Raw genomic sequence first — 14,405 nt, 5'->3', positions numbered from 1 at the left:
TGAAAATAAGGGTGTTAACCTGCAGGCAAATTTAGTCCTCTAAAAGACAAATGACCCTTCAGTTGTTGTCTCTAAGCATTTTATGAAGGACAACCCAGGTGTAGTTAAACATACCATGACCCAGACTCCATAGTGCCAACTTCATAATTAACTTACTGTACTGTATATACGTAACTAACAGAATTACCCATGGCTTCTTACAGTTACTAATAATGTTGCAACTGTTATCTTAAGATGAAACACCGGAGACACTTTCCCACGACCTTGTAAAATGAAGATATTTTTCTCCAGGGCAAAGCTAATACACTGCAGGACTGTTTAGACGGGATTCTTTAGGAAAGCATCTCATCTCTTGTTTTCTCACTCAGTGACTTCAGAGGATCTGTTTCTGAATCTCCACGGGACTTCAGCTACTAAAATCTGTCAAGAAGACCATAAGGATACTTTGGCTTTCAGTTCAGACCATATCAGGTTACTGGTAGAGCCTAAAGATCTAAGCGGAGTTTCAGATGAGATGAAGTTGTTCTCATCAGGGACAATATAATCATTTGGGTTCATTCCCTGAGGTGTTGCACAGCAACCCCTGCTGATCATGTAGTTGGTTCTGAAACGAGGAGATCACAGGCAGCTCTGTGCTCTACACTTTATGTCTTTAGTCTTTAGCCCTCAACTGAGAAGATTATGAAAGGAATTTATTTCAATACTCAAAATCCTAATAGGTATTGAATAATCCTACATTAGGGATTGCCTTAAATTTAACAATGAACCTATAATTTGGGTAGGAAATACAGAGGAAGTGTCTTTATGTCTGACAAGAGACACTGCTTTACACTTACAGCTGTTGTCAGGAACATATTGCTTTGCAGGTGCATGTTGCCATTCGGTTACCAACTGGGAGATCCAAGAGTGTCAGTCTCAGAAACCTGACCTTGTAGAGGTCCAATGTTAGGACATCATACATCCCTGTGTAGATACTCAGGCTCCGATTAACACAAAACTTTGTCCTATCTGTCATGCATAAATTAAAAATCCAGTGTTTTCAATTGTTTAGGCAGACCAGACTTTATCCAACAGACAGCTGTTATCAAACCACACATCTGGAACTACCTCTCAGCTGCTGGGTCAAAGTTTACATTTACTTCAAGCCTTATTGTGTGTAAACAAGTTCTCAAAACCAAAATTGATCATAATTTTTTCTCAAAATGTCAAGACCAGGCAAAACAAAGAATTTTCTAAGGAAAAGAAAGAGTTAAACATCCTGTATCCAAGTGGTAGCTTATTTCATCGGGAAACAATGATCATAAAGAACTTGTATTGCAGGTTTCTGCTGTATGGTATAATTTACTTAAGCTGTTTGGAATGTAATTTTCCTTTTAATTATTCTTTCAATCCTTCTGAAGATCCTATGAGGATACTGAGTTTTAATATGTATGTACTTTGTGAAACTATTTAATCTTCTATTTAGAAACTGTTAATTAATTGTTAATTTATTTAAAGCACTAGGAACTAGGAACTAGGAACATTCTGAGGAACAGAAGTGTGAAAAAAAACTACAAAACAAACCCAGATTTACACACTTCAAGGTTTTAAGGAATATCTTCAAACAACACAACAGGGACTGTTACAGTTATATCTTCACATCATTTAATGAAGATGTCTCTCCACTGTGAGCCTCCCAGGAGCTGAAAAAAAAACGTAGTGTATAGAAATCTCTGTGCCCAGGTCCTTGGTCTCAAGATAAAAGAGGTTTTCTTCAACAGAAACTGCACTTTGAGGATCTTTTTTGATAACCACCCTTCATTAATCCTATTTTCCAAAGTGGAAATTCACTTGAACCGTTCAGCTCTAAACAGGGTGAAAGTGGTAAAGGCTCCTTAAGGACTCATACAGTATCTACACCAAAGACAACTGGGGACTAAAAGCCAGAATCCTGTTCAAAGACCTCTATACAGTATTAGACTCTGCTTTCCTTTGTGACTTTCATGTCCTTTCCATCTGTTGCAATATTGAAAGCATACAAGCCTGTCAATAAGCTGCAAACATTTATAGATTTCATTTTTAGAAGTTCTGACACTCTGTAACCTTGTGCGGGTATTAATAGCTGGTGAGAGAGGCCTGTGCCTGATAGAGTAATGTGTGTGTATGTAAAAGTATGCGAGGACACCTCTGAGCTGTGCTTTGAGCAGTCCTACACGGGTCCTCAGCCTGTCTGTGTCTTGAAACGGCCTGAAGGCTGAAAGTGAGTAATGAACACTTGAAAAGGTTCTGTCAGTTGGAATCAAAGCTTGGGCACACTCAGCATTTTCTTTCGGAAACCTTATTACAGAAAAAGTACTGGGCTTTTTTTTTTTTCCTTTTTATTCTCCTAATCCAGGACTTCTTAACTGAGGGACTGACAGGCTTGTAGCCTACTGCTAGGAAGTGCTTTCCAGACCTCCGTGTTTCTGTCCATCATTCTCCTAGGGGTAAAAAATACTCACTTTGTCTCCCTACTGCTTTTTAGGAAAGACTGTGAACTAGAATAAGCAGCTTTCAAGTACCTTTCTCATGCGAAGCACCCAGACAGCTCCAACATGGCTTTGTCGTGTGTTAGGAACAAGTTATAGTGAGATCGCTCTTTGCTAAGACTGCGTCATTTTCTCCACATACTCTAGATACAATGGAGGCTTGAGAAGCTGTGTCCAACCGAAGTGTCAGAGGACACTAATTTCCCTCTCTCCTGCCAGCAGCTCTTCAACATGACTGAAGACACAGCCAGTCAGGAATGCAGCACCGGTGTGTCTTCTGGCAGGGGTGCAGGGGAACATTTTACAAGGTTAAACTCCTCTTTGCTTCCACTGGGACAGTACCGGTTGATTTTTCAGTGTGGCCATGCTGATCTCAAAGAGCAGTCCCTATGTTTTGACAATGGATTTATATATCGGAACTTTTCTTTATGGATCTGAGTGCAGGATTTAACCATGGTCGCCTTTTGATGCCCCAGGGATCTCGAAGGCTACAACGTATGAGACGTAGCCTAACTTAACCTAAAAAACTACATTATTTCAGAAACGTGCAAAGCAGTCAAAAGGATTCAGAATGCTGAATCTTAGCCCCTCGATTGCCACCCATGTCCAGACTCAGTATTGTTCCTGAGTGAGATAATTGTATTATGGGCCAGAGGGAGTTTTAACTTGTTCACAAGCTGAAATCTAGAGCACGATCGGGAAAAACTCTCAAGGCCCAGTGATTTCGCACTCCCATGACACACAAGAGTCCTGACGCTCAGTTATAATAGAACAGCTTTAGGAGTAGGGCTTTTACAAGCAAGGTCTGGAAAGTTAAATATTACATATCAGTTGGAAGCATGATTTGGAAGCAAAGATCTTCCATTTCCATTATTTTGCTAGGTTATTTCCTTCAAAATACTAGATGCATCTTGTTATTAAGTGCTTTATAGTATGCTATTTAAAGATTTTTAGTTATACAAATCACATCAGTGCTGCAGGTCTTCCTGATTTCCTGGATGGAAAAAAAAAGCTGTTAAGAGTTTTTCTGTACAGCAGAGTGCAGTCAAAGCTTTTGTGTTGAATAATAATCTGTCTACATTAAAACAAATGCCGGAATTCATTATCACTGACAAAAGACAGATAAGGTGCATCACAGTGGCATCACTCACAGCTGGCTGGCTGAGTCTGACACACTCTGTGTAACAAGTCTTATTAGGCTCAATTAGTTCATGAAATATATATATATACATTACTAATTCAACCCTGTTAAGAAAACTAAAAATAATAAAAGAAAACAGTTTTAAGAAAGCATCACAACAGATTTTGTTCCCTCTTGAGAGTGGCATGAGTAAATATATTAGGCCCCAGATTTCACACCACGTTAATTGAGAAGCCTTTTATCCCTGCTGTCCTGGATTTAAATTAGGCTTGAATCAATATTTAAAGAGTTTGCTCTGTGAGGACAGTGGTGCTATCGAAATACCAGCCCATGCCACATCCCGGGGGGTAAGACTCGCTTAAATTCTGTTCAGCTGGTGTCTTTTAAATTATTTTAACAGTTTGACCTAAAATTAAACATTTCAAAACTCCCCTTAAGTTCTAACTTTTTGGACACATACTGTACATACTGTATATACATATAAAAATGAAAAACCACAAGATGCAAAAATAATCAAGTGGCACAGGGCAACTAAAACTCCAAAATTATTTGCATCAATTATTTTTTTTTAACATGTAGTTGCTTTTTGAAGAGACAGTTGCAGATGATAACATGTCGGCAATCTGTTTTGTTTAACTTTAGACATAAAAGAACATAAATATTCATTTAATCCCAAGCATATAGCTCCATCGAGCTAGCAGGGACACCACTGTCACTGTGAGGAGAACCATTTCCTGTTCGAGTGATTTAAACAAACCTCAGTCACCATCCCCCTCTTGAATCACAAAAAAAAAACAATTGAAAGGACGAGTATTCCATACAAAATATATAATTAACAACGTAAAGGCTCAGCTGGTCATAAGTCTACACAAAAAATACAAGTGTAAGAATACACTTTGAAAAGGAACTGGTTGCTTTCACAAGCATGAAATGGCCACTCAAGTTAAAGGGCTGTGTGGGAAGGCTTATCTGTTCCTATCCGGACAGTAACTTTGCCAGTGAGGTACATTTAGTTTTACTTTGCTTTCCAACCACATGAGCAATAGATGGATTAAAACAGGTCAATAATCGCCCCTGGAATAAACTTTGTTCAAAAGGCTCCACATGGGCAAGCTCCACAGGAAATGGGGAAAAACACTACAGAGTCTCTACAAACTAGGTTGTGAATCAGTAGAAGGCAAACCCGCCTGAATCCAGAGCTATACGTACTGAGCCCTGGTTGGGTTTAGATCAAGAAGAAGCAATATACAGTAAAGTACAGTACAGTACAGCATGCTAACACAACAGGAGGGCAAAACAAGAGCAACATACTGTAGACTTTTTGTTTCTGAAATACACCACAACCTAAATCTTTTTTAAGCAAGATAACTCAAATTCTTTCCAAATGTCTGCATGCATGTTTCAGAAACCTGCAACATGCAAATACATGATGCCAAAATCACACTTTACAATATACAGAAATTCAATACATTTATCTAACTGCCCAGCTCTCTCTTGACATACACAGATGTACATGGATACGTTTATATAATATATATCAACAACATGCCCATTACTCAAGTTGATATATATCTAAAAATGGTATGGTGTGCATAAAATGTAAATATGCGGATGGATCAAACACCTTAATTAAATTACATAATACACTCCCGACAGGACAGTAACAATCTGTTTCAGCTGAGCTGTGCCGTGCATGTGAAGATTCACTGAGTACCGTGCTGTGAAAGGCAGTGGTGGACTTCACCACAGCAAGTGTGATGCAGTAGTTCCCAGTATACCGAACACCCCAAGCTGACAAACAGTTTGGGTGTTTCAGATAAGGAAGCAACACACTCTTTTGTACAAGTGAATCCAGAATCCTCTTATCTTACAGTTAGTGAAAAAAGTGAACTCATTTTGACTGACCTTGTCATGGGATCCCTCTCACAGGCTCCTTAAGAGCTCTGACTCACTTAAACTATATTCAGAAGTTCTGCCATTGCAGTTTGGCAAAAGAAACCAAGACCATCAACCTGGAAGTCAACCAGGGCAGGTCAGTGCTCTGGGAACCACTGCATATCTGAGCAGTTGTCTTCGGTAAAGGTTTGTTCAAGAGACGCTAGTGTCCTGGCCTGCAGTCCCTGCTGGAACAGGCCTTGCACTTCACAGACACTGGTGATCAGAAGGAGAGGTTTCAAACCCAACAATATGAACTATCCTGTCTTCTCTGGCATGAAGTGCACAACAATGGGAACATTAATATATGATTACCTTGTCTTGTGATGAACGTACTAGCTAGCGAGCCACGCAGTTTATATCCAGCTTCGAAAGACAAAAAAAAGGGAAAAAAAGGCAGGATGAATAAAGTATAAAAAGAAATATGCATTACCTCACATATTAACTATTCATGACTGACACCTCTCCAAATGACTTCAGAGATGCATATCGTCTTGCACTTGGATGAGAAATGGTTCACATTTCACATTGCAAAAGTGCTACACTTTGGCTTCGGGAGATGATGCCACCTCTTAATACATGTAGGAGCACTATAGCATGTTTTCATCCACTTCACACAGTGCAGTTTGCCGTTCATTCCTCAGATTTACACCTGGGCAGGATGTTTTTTTTTTCTTTTGCATCCCTGATAAAAGAAACAAAATCTCTTCTCTGCTCAGTGTCACGTGTCTCACAGTCAAAGGCAAAGGCAAAAGCAGCAATTCTTTCCTTCATCTACAGTACATGAAATCAAGCCCCTAATATTTCAAAACTCCCTTGTAGCTAGAAAGTATACCTGCTGAAGTCTGGCGATGGTTAAGAGAGGGCAGTGGACAGTCCAGGGCTAACTGCAGCAGCATAAGGATCCTGAACATAGCTATATCAGTATCTGTCTTTCAGCACCAAGAATTCTGCTGTTAGTTTTCTGTTCCTATTCAAAGGTAGAAGTTATTTTACTGTTCTCACATTACCGCCAAGAGGTCAGCATACTCTGCTTTGATTTAAGGTTCGATTCCTTACTTTTTCAAAAAGATCCAGCATCTATACAATAAATGTACTTTTTCCTGTGAAGTTCTTGTCCAGTGCAGTGACCATACAGCTGCTTATGTCCTGATGGCAGGCTATGGCTCGCTCATAAAGCCATCTAACAGGAGGACAGAGAGGTTTTTCATTTGACCAAATATTGAACCCGTTGCAGTTTTTTCACAATTTGTTCAATTTGTTACATTCAAATGTGAATGGTAAAACTTCATTCCATATGTTGGGTTTGTCGTGGGTTAAACAAAAGCAGCCACCAACAACAACAAAAAAAAAAGTGGCATTGAAAAAAAGGTCTGTAATTCAGATTATAGGTATTTTTCTAGGACTCTCCAGAATGGAGGTCACATAGAGTATAAAACAATTTAAAAGCAAAAAAAAAAAATAAATTGGCTGGTAATCAAGTGCGTATAGAAATAAGTAGATGTTTCATAAAATGTGAACAGGGTCTGATTGTTCAAAGAGCTGGTTATTGCTCTTGGGCTCCATCTACCCATCAGAAAATGACCAACTCCAGTTCGTAATGGCAGGTTTGTGCTGGGAGAAGCAGGAAGCTGCTGGCTATTAACAGCTGGAACCAAGCAGTATGTTTAGAAATGTATAGTTTCTTATTGGTTTGTAGGTTAAACCTCTGATTCTTCCAGACTTGGCTATTCTTATGGGCTTGTGTTAAACAAAAATGGTACTCTGACGTTTTCACTGCTGGTCTACAAACTGACCCTCTCTGAGGGCTCTGGGAGATGAGGACAGACAAAGCTCCACTTCAACCCAGAGTCAATATTCTTCCCATTCCTTTGGCACACCATTTGTGCTCTGGCCTTTAGGGTTTGTTGCAAATGGAAATGTTTAAGTTTCCTTTTCAAAAGTGATCTTATACCTGTCCTATGACAGCATTGCATTTATATCATGCTTTACGAAAGGGAAGACAAAGTGAGGTGGAAAACATCTTGAATTCATTTTAAATTGTCAGTGTGCTTGAACACACAGGACCATCTGTTTTTTGCTACTACACCACCTCCCGCGTTTGCTCCCTCCCTGTGCGATGCAGCGTCTGCTTGAATTGTGTGTTACCTTTGCAATTAACTATTCCACCAAGAAATGCTTCAGATAAAGGAAAAAGAAGGGACCCGGGTCACATAGCAAAAGGAAAATTGCACAGATTTTAAAACATTTTTGGAAACTGACCTGTGGCCAATTCTTTTGAGGTTTGTTTAGTTTGGTTTTTAAGTGTTCCTGGATTGTAAAGGTGTCACACAGAGTAACGTATGATTAGATATTTCATTCATTAAGTTGCTTTAATTTATTGTTTTGGTATTTGATACTTAAAGTGATTAATATGATCATATGCTGCGGTGTAGTTTGTTCCAGAAAAAAAAAACGGAGCAGGTTTTGCCCTCAACCAAAAAGCTTTGGCAATCTCCTTGAATTTTGTTTTACCAGGACTCTTTAGAAAATATTCATCTGTAATAGACAGTCCTCCTGAAATAGAGGAGTGAGCAATAATGTAAACACAACTAACAAAACAGCGAAGCACAGAACATACAGCAGGATATGAAACAAGTAAGGAATGAAATCATAAGAAAATGGGACCACTCCTTCAAGTTGAGGGCTCCAAAACGCACTTATAAACTCATACAGCTTTCACGATAACTCCAGGCATTTTATCACCACTCTAGAAATTCCTGAAATACACAAGCTCTCCATTCTGTTTGGCAATGAAGAACACTTTGCACTTGAAAGGAAAAAGGAGCTACAATTCGTTCACAAATACTCCATATATTATGGCCTTTATCTGTAAAAATGCAGTCATACTGTAATGTTTTTTGACAGAAATGATAAACAGAGGATATAGCATGCAATGTTCCAGGATCTTCAAAACCCACTGTGAAATTTACATTGGCAGGGCAAATCTAAATTGTGATTCTACTGCAACATGAAACACTACGCTTATGAAAAGCAGCCTGGCTAATGGCTTAGGGATATCCACTTAGCAATATTTAAACTTGCATAGCATGAAGCTCTTAATGACACACATTTTCAGGACTACAAGTACCATCGTCTGGTCTGTAATATTTAAGACTACTGTAGTCTGTCAGAAGCATGCACACAGCATATGACAGTGATACTGCAGTGGTAATTGAGAAGTGCAGTGAGCGTTGCTACAGTACTGCACAGCAAAGGCAGGGAATTAAGTTTGAATACACTGTAAAGACAGGTAGAAATAAGCGCAGTCAGAGATTGACCATTGTTGTCCATGTACTTTGTACACACTTACAGCTACAGAGCCAGAGATTGATACATTTTGACACCATGGTTTGTTTCAGAGGCTAGACATAGAAAAACAGTTCAGATATTTATTTATGTATTTCAAAACTACGATATATATTTTACTAGAATGTCCTTATAGTAAATTTTGCAACTGATAAGTGGTTCAATTATTTTTCTGTATAATGCCCTAAGGAGAAGAGCCTTCTGGCAGTGCCAGGGTTAAACGATGATAACTGTAGCAGGGCTGCTACCCTTCTTCTAGACATATTTCTCACAGCTGTTTGGTATGTTTATCCTGAATGTCAGGCCCCAGTGGGGGTTAAAGGTCAGCACCCTTGTGGTCACATGACTGAAGGTTTGTGAATCACACAGCTGTAATTTTAGACAAAAACAAACTTTTTGTGGTGAAATGTTTGACCGTTAATTCAAACACAGAACAACCATTAAGTATAGCACATCATAAAGTTCTTGTTGCAGTTTTTATCAGTGCATAATGTTCAAATTATGCACTGTCGGGCCAAGTTTTACTGTTTAGCTATTTTTCATAAATTGACAGTGGCATTAACAGTGGAGGTCAAAATGTGTTTACCACAAAGATGAATCATTACATTTACATGAAACTGTCTTTTAAAAAACAATACTCAGCTGCAACAAACCAAGGAGCTTAATATGTGACCTATTAGGCCTTTCTGAGAAGAACTGAGATTAAACCCATTTTCTTTTTTCAGAAAATAAGGTTTCTGCAAATCACAATATCAAAATGTTTTCAAAACATATGGAATCAACATGATAATGTACTGTATGAATCACAGACATACCTCAGAATCATTGTCAGAAGCTGATTTGGGCCAATCAAAACTGTCTGCCTAACTCTAACAAATGGCACCTATTTGAAAAGTATTACTATTATCAAAACCTTTACTTTGGAATGTTACTATTATTCTTGTTCCATTTCTTAGCACCAAGCTAACCGTGTTTCTGTACATGCAGAAATGTATTAATTTTGACCTACCTTGCTTCTCCACTCCAGTTTAAAATGTTAATGCAATGTCGCTCCTCTCCTCTTCACCTAATCCTGTGTGTATCATATACTGTGTAGATACTGTATGAATGTTTGGAATTCGGTGGGAATTATGCTTGTAAAAGTGCTTCATATACTACGGATGACTTCGTAAGACTTACAATTTAACATTCTTATACTAGACAAGGATAAACAATCTCACTCGAAAGTAAAGTCCTTTGTATATCTGACTTACAAGCCTTTCAAATTCACCTAGAGGCAGAGAGGAATTTGAGCTGCTCAGGCCTTCACACTACATGGCCGCCTCTTCCACCGGAGGAGAAGGTGAGAGTGTGAGAGAGAGCTCACAGGCTGGGGTAGACCGGGGAGAAGGACACAGAGCGTAGCACTGCCCTGCACACGCAGGCCATCCACAGCCCACAGGACAGGCACTCTGTGACACAGTTGAAAATAAAGAGAGGCTTGTAAGATTGCTCCATCCCTGCAGCCGCACAACAGAAACCCCTCTGGGGTCACTGGGTTGTGCCACCAGGAGGTTAAACACCAGGAAATCCATCAGCTCACCTTCGAGACAGTCAATTCGAAAGGCAGAATTGTGCAACACTGGAGTTACTATTAGTTTTTTTGAGGGGGGTTAAGGCTGAGGAAAAGCCTTTGTAATCTCTATTTTCTTTTACATTTTGTGTTTGTCATGTGTAATGTCCAGTCTGATGAAATTCGAAATATTCTCATGACTAGTTACAGATTAGTATTCTTGGCTATTTTCTTTTTTTTTGCTCCAGCCTTTCATTCCTCATTTGAAAACTACTACAGGATAGTTTTGGACTACAGCAAATAGAGTATTAAGGCAGATTCTGTGATCTGTGATCTGAGGTATCTCTCTTAGCTAACTATCTATTCTCTCCAAAAATGCCCCGTAGGGAGAAACACAGAAGTTCTGAAACAGCAGGTATTTTTATTACCTGAAAAGGGCCAATCATATTTGTATTTCCCTTTGAGCTTCTCACTTGTTGACAGTCTCGTTCCACATGGACAGAATTATAGTTTCTTATATTGATTATTTCAACAAAAACAGTCTAGTAAGCCCTTTGGTGTTCTCTTACCCCTTTATATAATATTCCTATTATTACATAGTCTATATTTTATTTTATAACATATATTATAATTCATTTTATAGGTTATCTATAGTTTATATATATAGTCTCAGATATAGCACAGAGACAATATGTATTATAGTTAACAATTAAACAGCAAAATAAAACATACATGAATTGGATTATGCAGCAAGTAACAAACCAACAAAACAGGTAAATGCAAGAAAATGAAGTAATCCAATAGGTCTGAGCCTGCATATGCTTTCGACCCCATATCTCCCTCTACATCTCTCTCTTTCCTCTTTTCCTTATATATCTGTTTCATGTCAAAATCTGATGCAATCGCTCTCCAATGCAATCGCTATCCTCCAGATACAAAGTTGCATAACCATAACAGCTGAAAGGCTGTTCGTGCAAAAATAATTTGATTTTTTTCTAGGCATCCTACTTTTTTTTTTTAAAACAGATTTTTTTTTTGGATCAAAAATGATTGGTTTCCTTTTTTTCCTACCCATTCATTTGCAAAAGGTAGTCATTATTCAGCTTGACCAGAGAGAAAGAGAAGGGAATATATTCTCCTCTTCCAGAGCATCCAGATCCAGCTGTTCACTGCCCTTTGCTCCGAGAGTGCCGAGTGCAAACTGTCTGTGGTGTCCGATGAAAGGAGTTACCAGAGCACTGGGAGCTGAGAATTATCCAGATGACTTCTTCTCCCAATCCCTGGCAGTGCTGTCTACTGTGGGACAGGACTGCCTTGTATTGGAATAGCCTGAGCTGGAAGAGATCCTCTTCGTGGTCAACCAGCAGTTTATCCACTCTAATGTTAAAGCCATACTTATAATGATGTGTGATGTCCTTAAAGACTAAATCATGCCACCAGAATTACACAATAGCACTTTTTCAAATCTGGGCTCCTAATGCCTGATTATCTCAATCCTTATTTTACCTTTAGCAGCTTTCTTAACACCCCTGTGAGCAATATCACAGGATTAGCTAGTCAGTTCTTCTGCTGAACCACAGTGTATATATATGGTATATTCTTTCTCGTTACTGCTCTAAAATATGATGATCTGCTCTCAATTGTTTTCAAAGATTGAAAATTTATGTGAATACCAATTGCAAATTGAATCATACAGTGGTAGAATGGATAAAGTCAGATTGATCTAAATTCAGTAAACGGCACCTTACCGCGATCAATGGCAAATACGTAGATTTTGTTAGAGAACATCCTTTGTTTTGTTTTCCAGCACTAAACACAACAAATGAGGAAAAATCTCTCTCGAACAACAAATAGAGAAAATAACAGCAAGCACGACTTTTGGAGGTCACAGTTACTAGGGGGCAGTCTTACACATATCTCTTGAATTAGTCTGGGCTTCTACAGTATATGCACTATCAACAGACTGTAGCGGAAATGGCGACAGAAATCGCTTTAGTATTTTAGCTGCAGTTTCTGATAAATTCAGATAAAAGCAGAGTAACCCGTTCTTTCTCAGTTTTCTCTTTGGCGCACACTTCGTTATCACAGCATCACCCCTCTTAGTACCACGGAGCTCGTCAGATTGGGGGCACACACTCGGGGCCCAAGGAGTCTCCACAGGGCATATGCAGAGCAAAACAGGGAAGCTGGAAGTTGAGTTAAGCCGGTGCCAATCTTACCTGGTTCCACTTCGTGCCAACTGCTGGACTGGCTGCCACTGCCCGGCGACCGCCCCTGTCCCGGGTAAAAGGACTCTTCCCCTGGACTGTCCACCTCATCCTCTATGCACTTGATGCGCTTTGCTGAGCTGTGCAGAGAAACACAGATGTACTGTATAATTAGTTATTTGCCGCCACCACCTGATGGAGTTTTACTGTGATAATGTTCTGGTGGGTGTACTGTTGTGCCACACATTGCCTTTGCTTTGCTGTGGGTTTGTGGCATGGTTCTGAATTCCTCTCCATTCCTTCTTTGCAGTTTTCTACACTTTACTGTGCTTTTTTTTAAGCGGCACTGCATCAGTATGTGTCATTGTGTAGCACAGGATCGCAGACTTCAGTACTGCATATCGTGCTACCGCTGTCCACATTGAAACCTGTCAAGACCTGCGAGCCCATTCAGGTCTCCAAGACTTACAGAGACCAGAAACAGAGTAAAGAGCACACTCCTCTGAGTGGTAAACTGAAACACTTAGCATAACATAAAGGTAGAGACAGATTCTCATTCAGGAGTCTTGAGTCTGAGAAATCTGTTTTCAGTGGGGGGGGGGAACAAAGTCAGACCCTCACTGCCTTCTTTCTTTCAGCCCTCCTCGAACTGGTGAAAAGGGCACCGCATCTGGGGAAGGAAAACCTGCCCTGCTGGTGCCACATGCCGCGGCATAACGAAGCAACACAATTGATCCCAAATGTCAAAAAGCGAAAAAAGGAAAGAGGCCTCTTGCTCGCAGTCTGTGAAACTGCTACACGTTTTCTTGAGGGGGTGGCTGGAGGAATGAAAAAGGAGCAGTGGCTGTACCTCCTGAGCACTGCACTCCTCTGCTGTTTCATCCAACAGAGGATAGACAGCAGCAAAGGTCAGTGTGGGCAGGGGCTTCAGGAGGGTCCTACTGAGGGCACTAGCTTGTTAGCTGCCCCCCCCCCCGGGGTCTGAAGAAGCACAAGATTAATGGTAATCCTCTTTGACAGTGGCAAACCTGGCTGTGGATCAAGAGTAGGCACCGCTACAGTGCTGTGAACAGGGGAGCCTGCAGATGCTACCAGTGCTCACCTCCTGACAAACAGCGGGGCGGCCTCCAGCAGGACCAGTGCTGCGGTGCGATTTCGACAGCTGCCACGGGCGGCCTGTATCAGAGTCCAAACTGTTCTGTTTATCTGCCCTCGGAGCCGCCCAGCATCCGCTCACATTAATTGTACCATCAGAGGCCCTCTTGTGTGCCCTCTCCCTCCCATAGGGGTGAGCAGGACAGGCTGGGCCCATCAGAAAGAACAACCTTCCTTCCATACTGGCTCATACGCCTCATTAATGTAGGAGGTATATCCCCCCCCCCCCCAAAATTTTACTTTGACAGCAAAGTCAAAAGTGTTATTTTTTCTGTCACAACAATTAGGATTTGTGATCAAAAGATTAATATAAATGATAAGCAAGATACAGTATAATATAAATTTTATTTTTGATAATTTCATGCATTATTTTGAACATACTAGAACAAAAACGTACTTTGTGTTCACTCCAGTGATTTGAAGTGATCACAGGTATTGGGACACATGCGCTTTAAGAACATTTCTGAGTGTGAAAATCACTATATGCAGTGCCAGATTTCCCATTAGGCACTGTAGGCACAGCGCCTAGGGCCTACAAAAATGTTAGGGACTACAAAGAA

At 40.1% G+C, this 14,405-nt stretch overlaps 1 protein-coding gene across 10 annotated transcripts in view; it reads right to left on the bottom strand.

The window, feature by feature from the left end:
* nfia (nuclear factor I/A) overlaps window positions 1-14,405 on the bottom strand; it is a 205,887-nt gene that overhangs the window by 40,698 nt on the left and 150,784 nt on the right. For 6 of the 10 annotated variants that reach the window (XM_088927543.1, XM_088927540.1, XM_088927544.1 and 3 more), the window contains exon 6: window positions 12,703-12,830. In XM_088927543.1, the coding sequence (XP_088783669.1) occupies window positions 12,703-12,830 (128 nt within the window). Of the gene's footprint in view, window positions 1-5,898; window positions 5,950-12,702; window positions 12,831-14,405 lie in introns of all 10 variants that reach the window. The other 4 variants (XM_088927539.1, XM_088927538.1, XM_088927545.1 and 1 more) reach the window with 1 other exon arrangement.

Source organism: Atractosteus spatula, chromosome 11 (assembly GCF_055471065.1).
Source record: "Atractosteus spatula isolate fAtrSpa1 chromosome 11, fAtrSpa1.hap1, whole genome shotgun sequence".
In the NCBI taxonomy this organism is placed as follows: domain Eukaryota; kingdom Metazoa; phylum Chordata; class Actinopteri; order Semionotiformes; family Lepisosteidae; genus Atractosteus; species Atractosteus spatula.
Note: the sequence above shows the minus strand (reverse complement) of the source record. Positions and strands in the feature narration are given on the sequence as shown.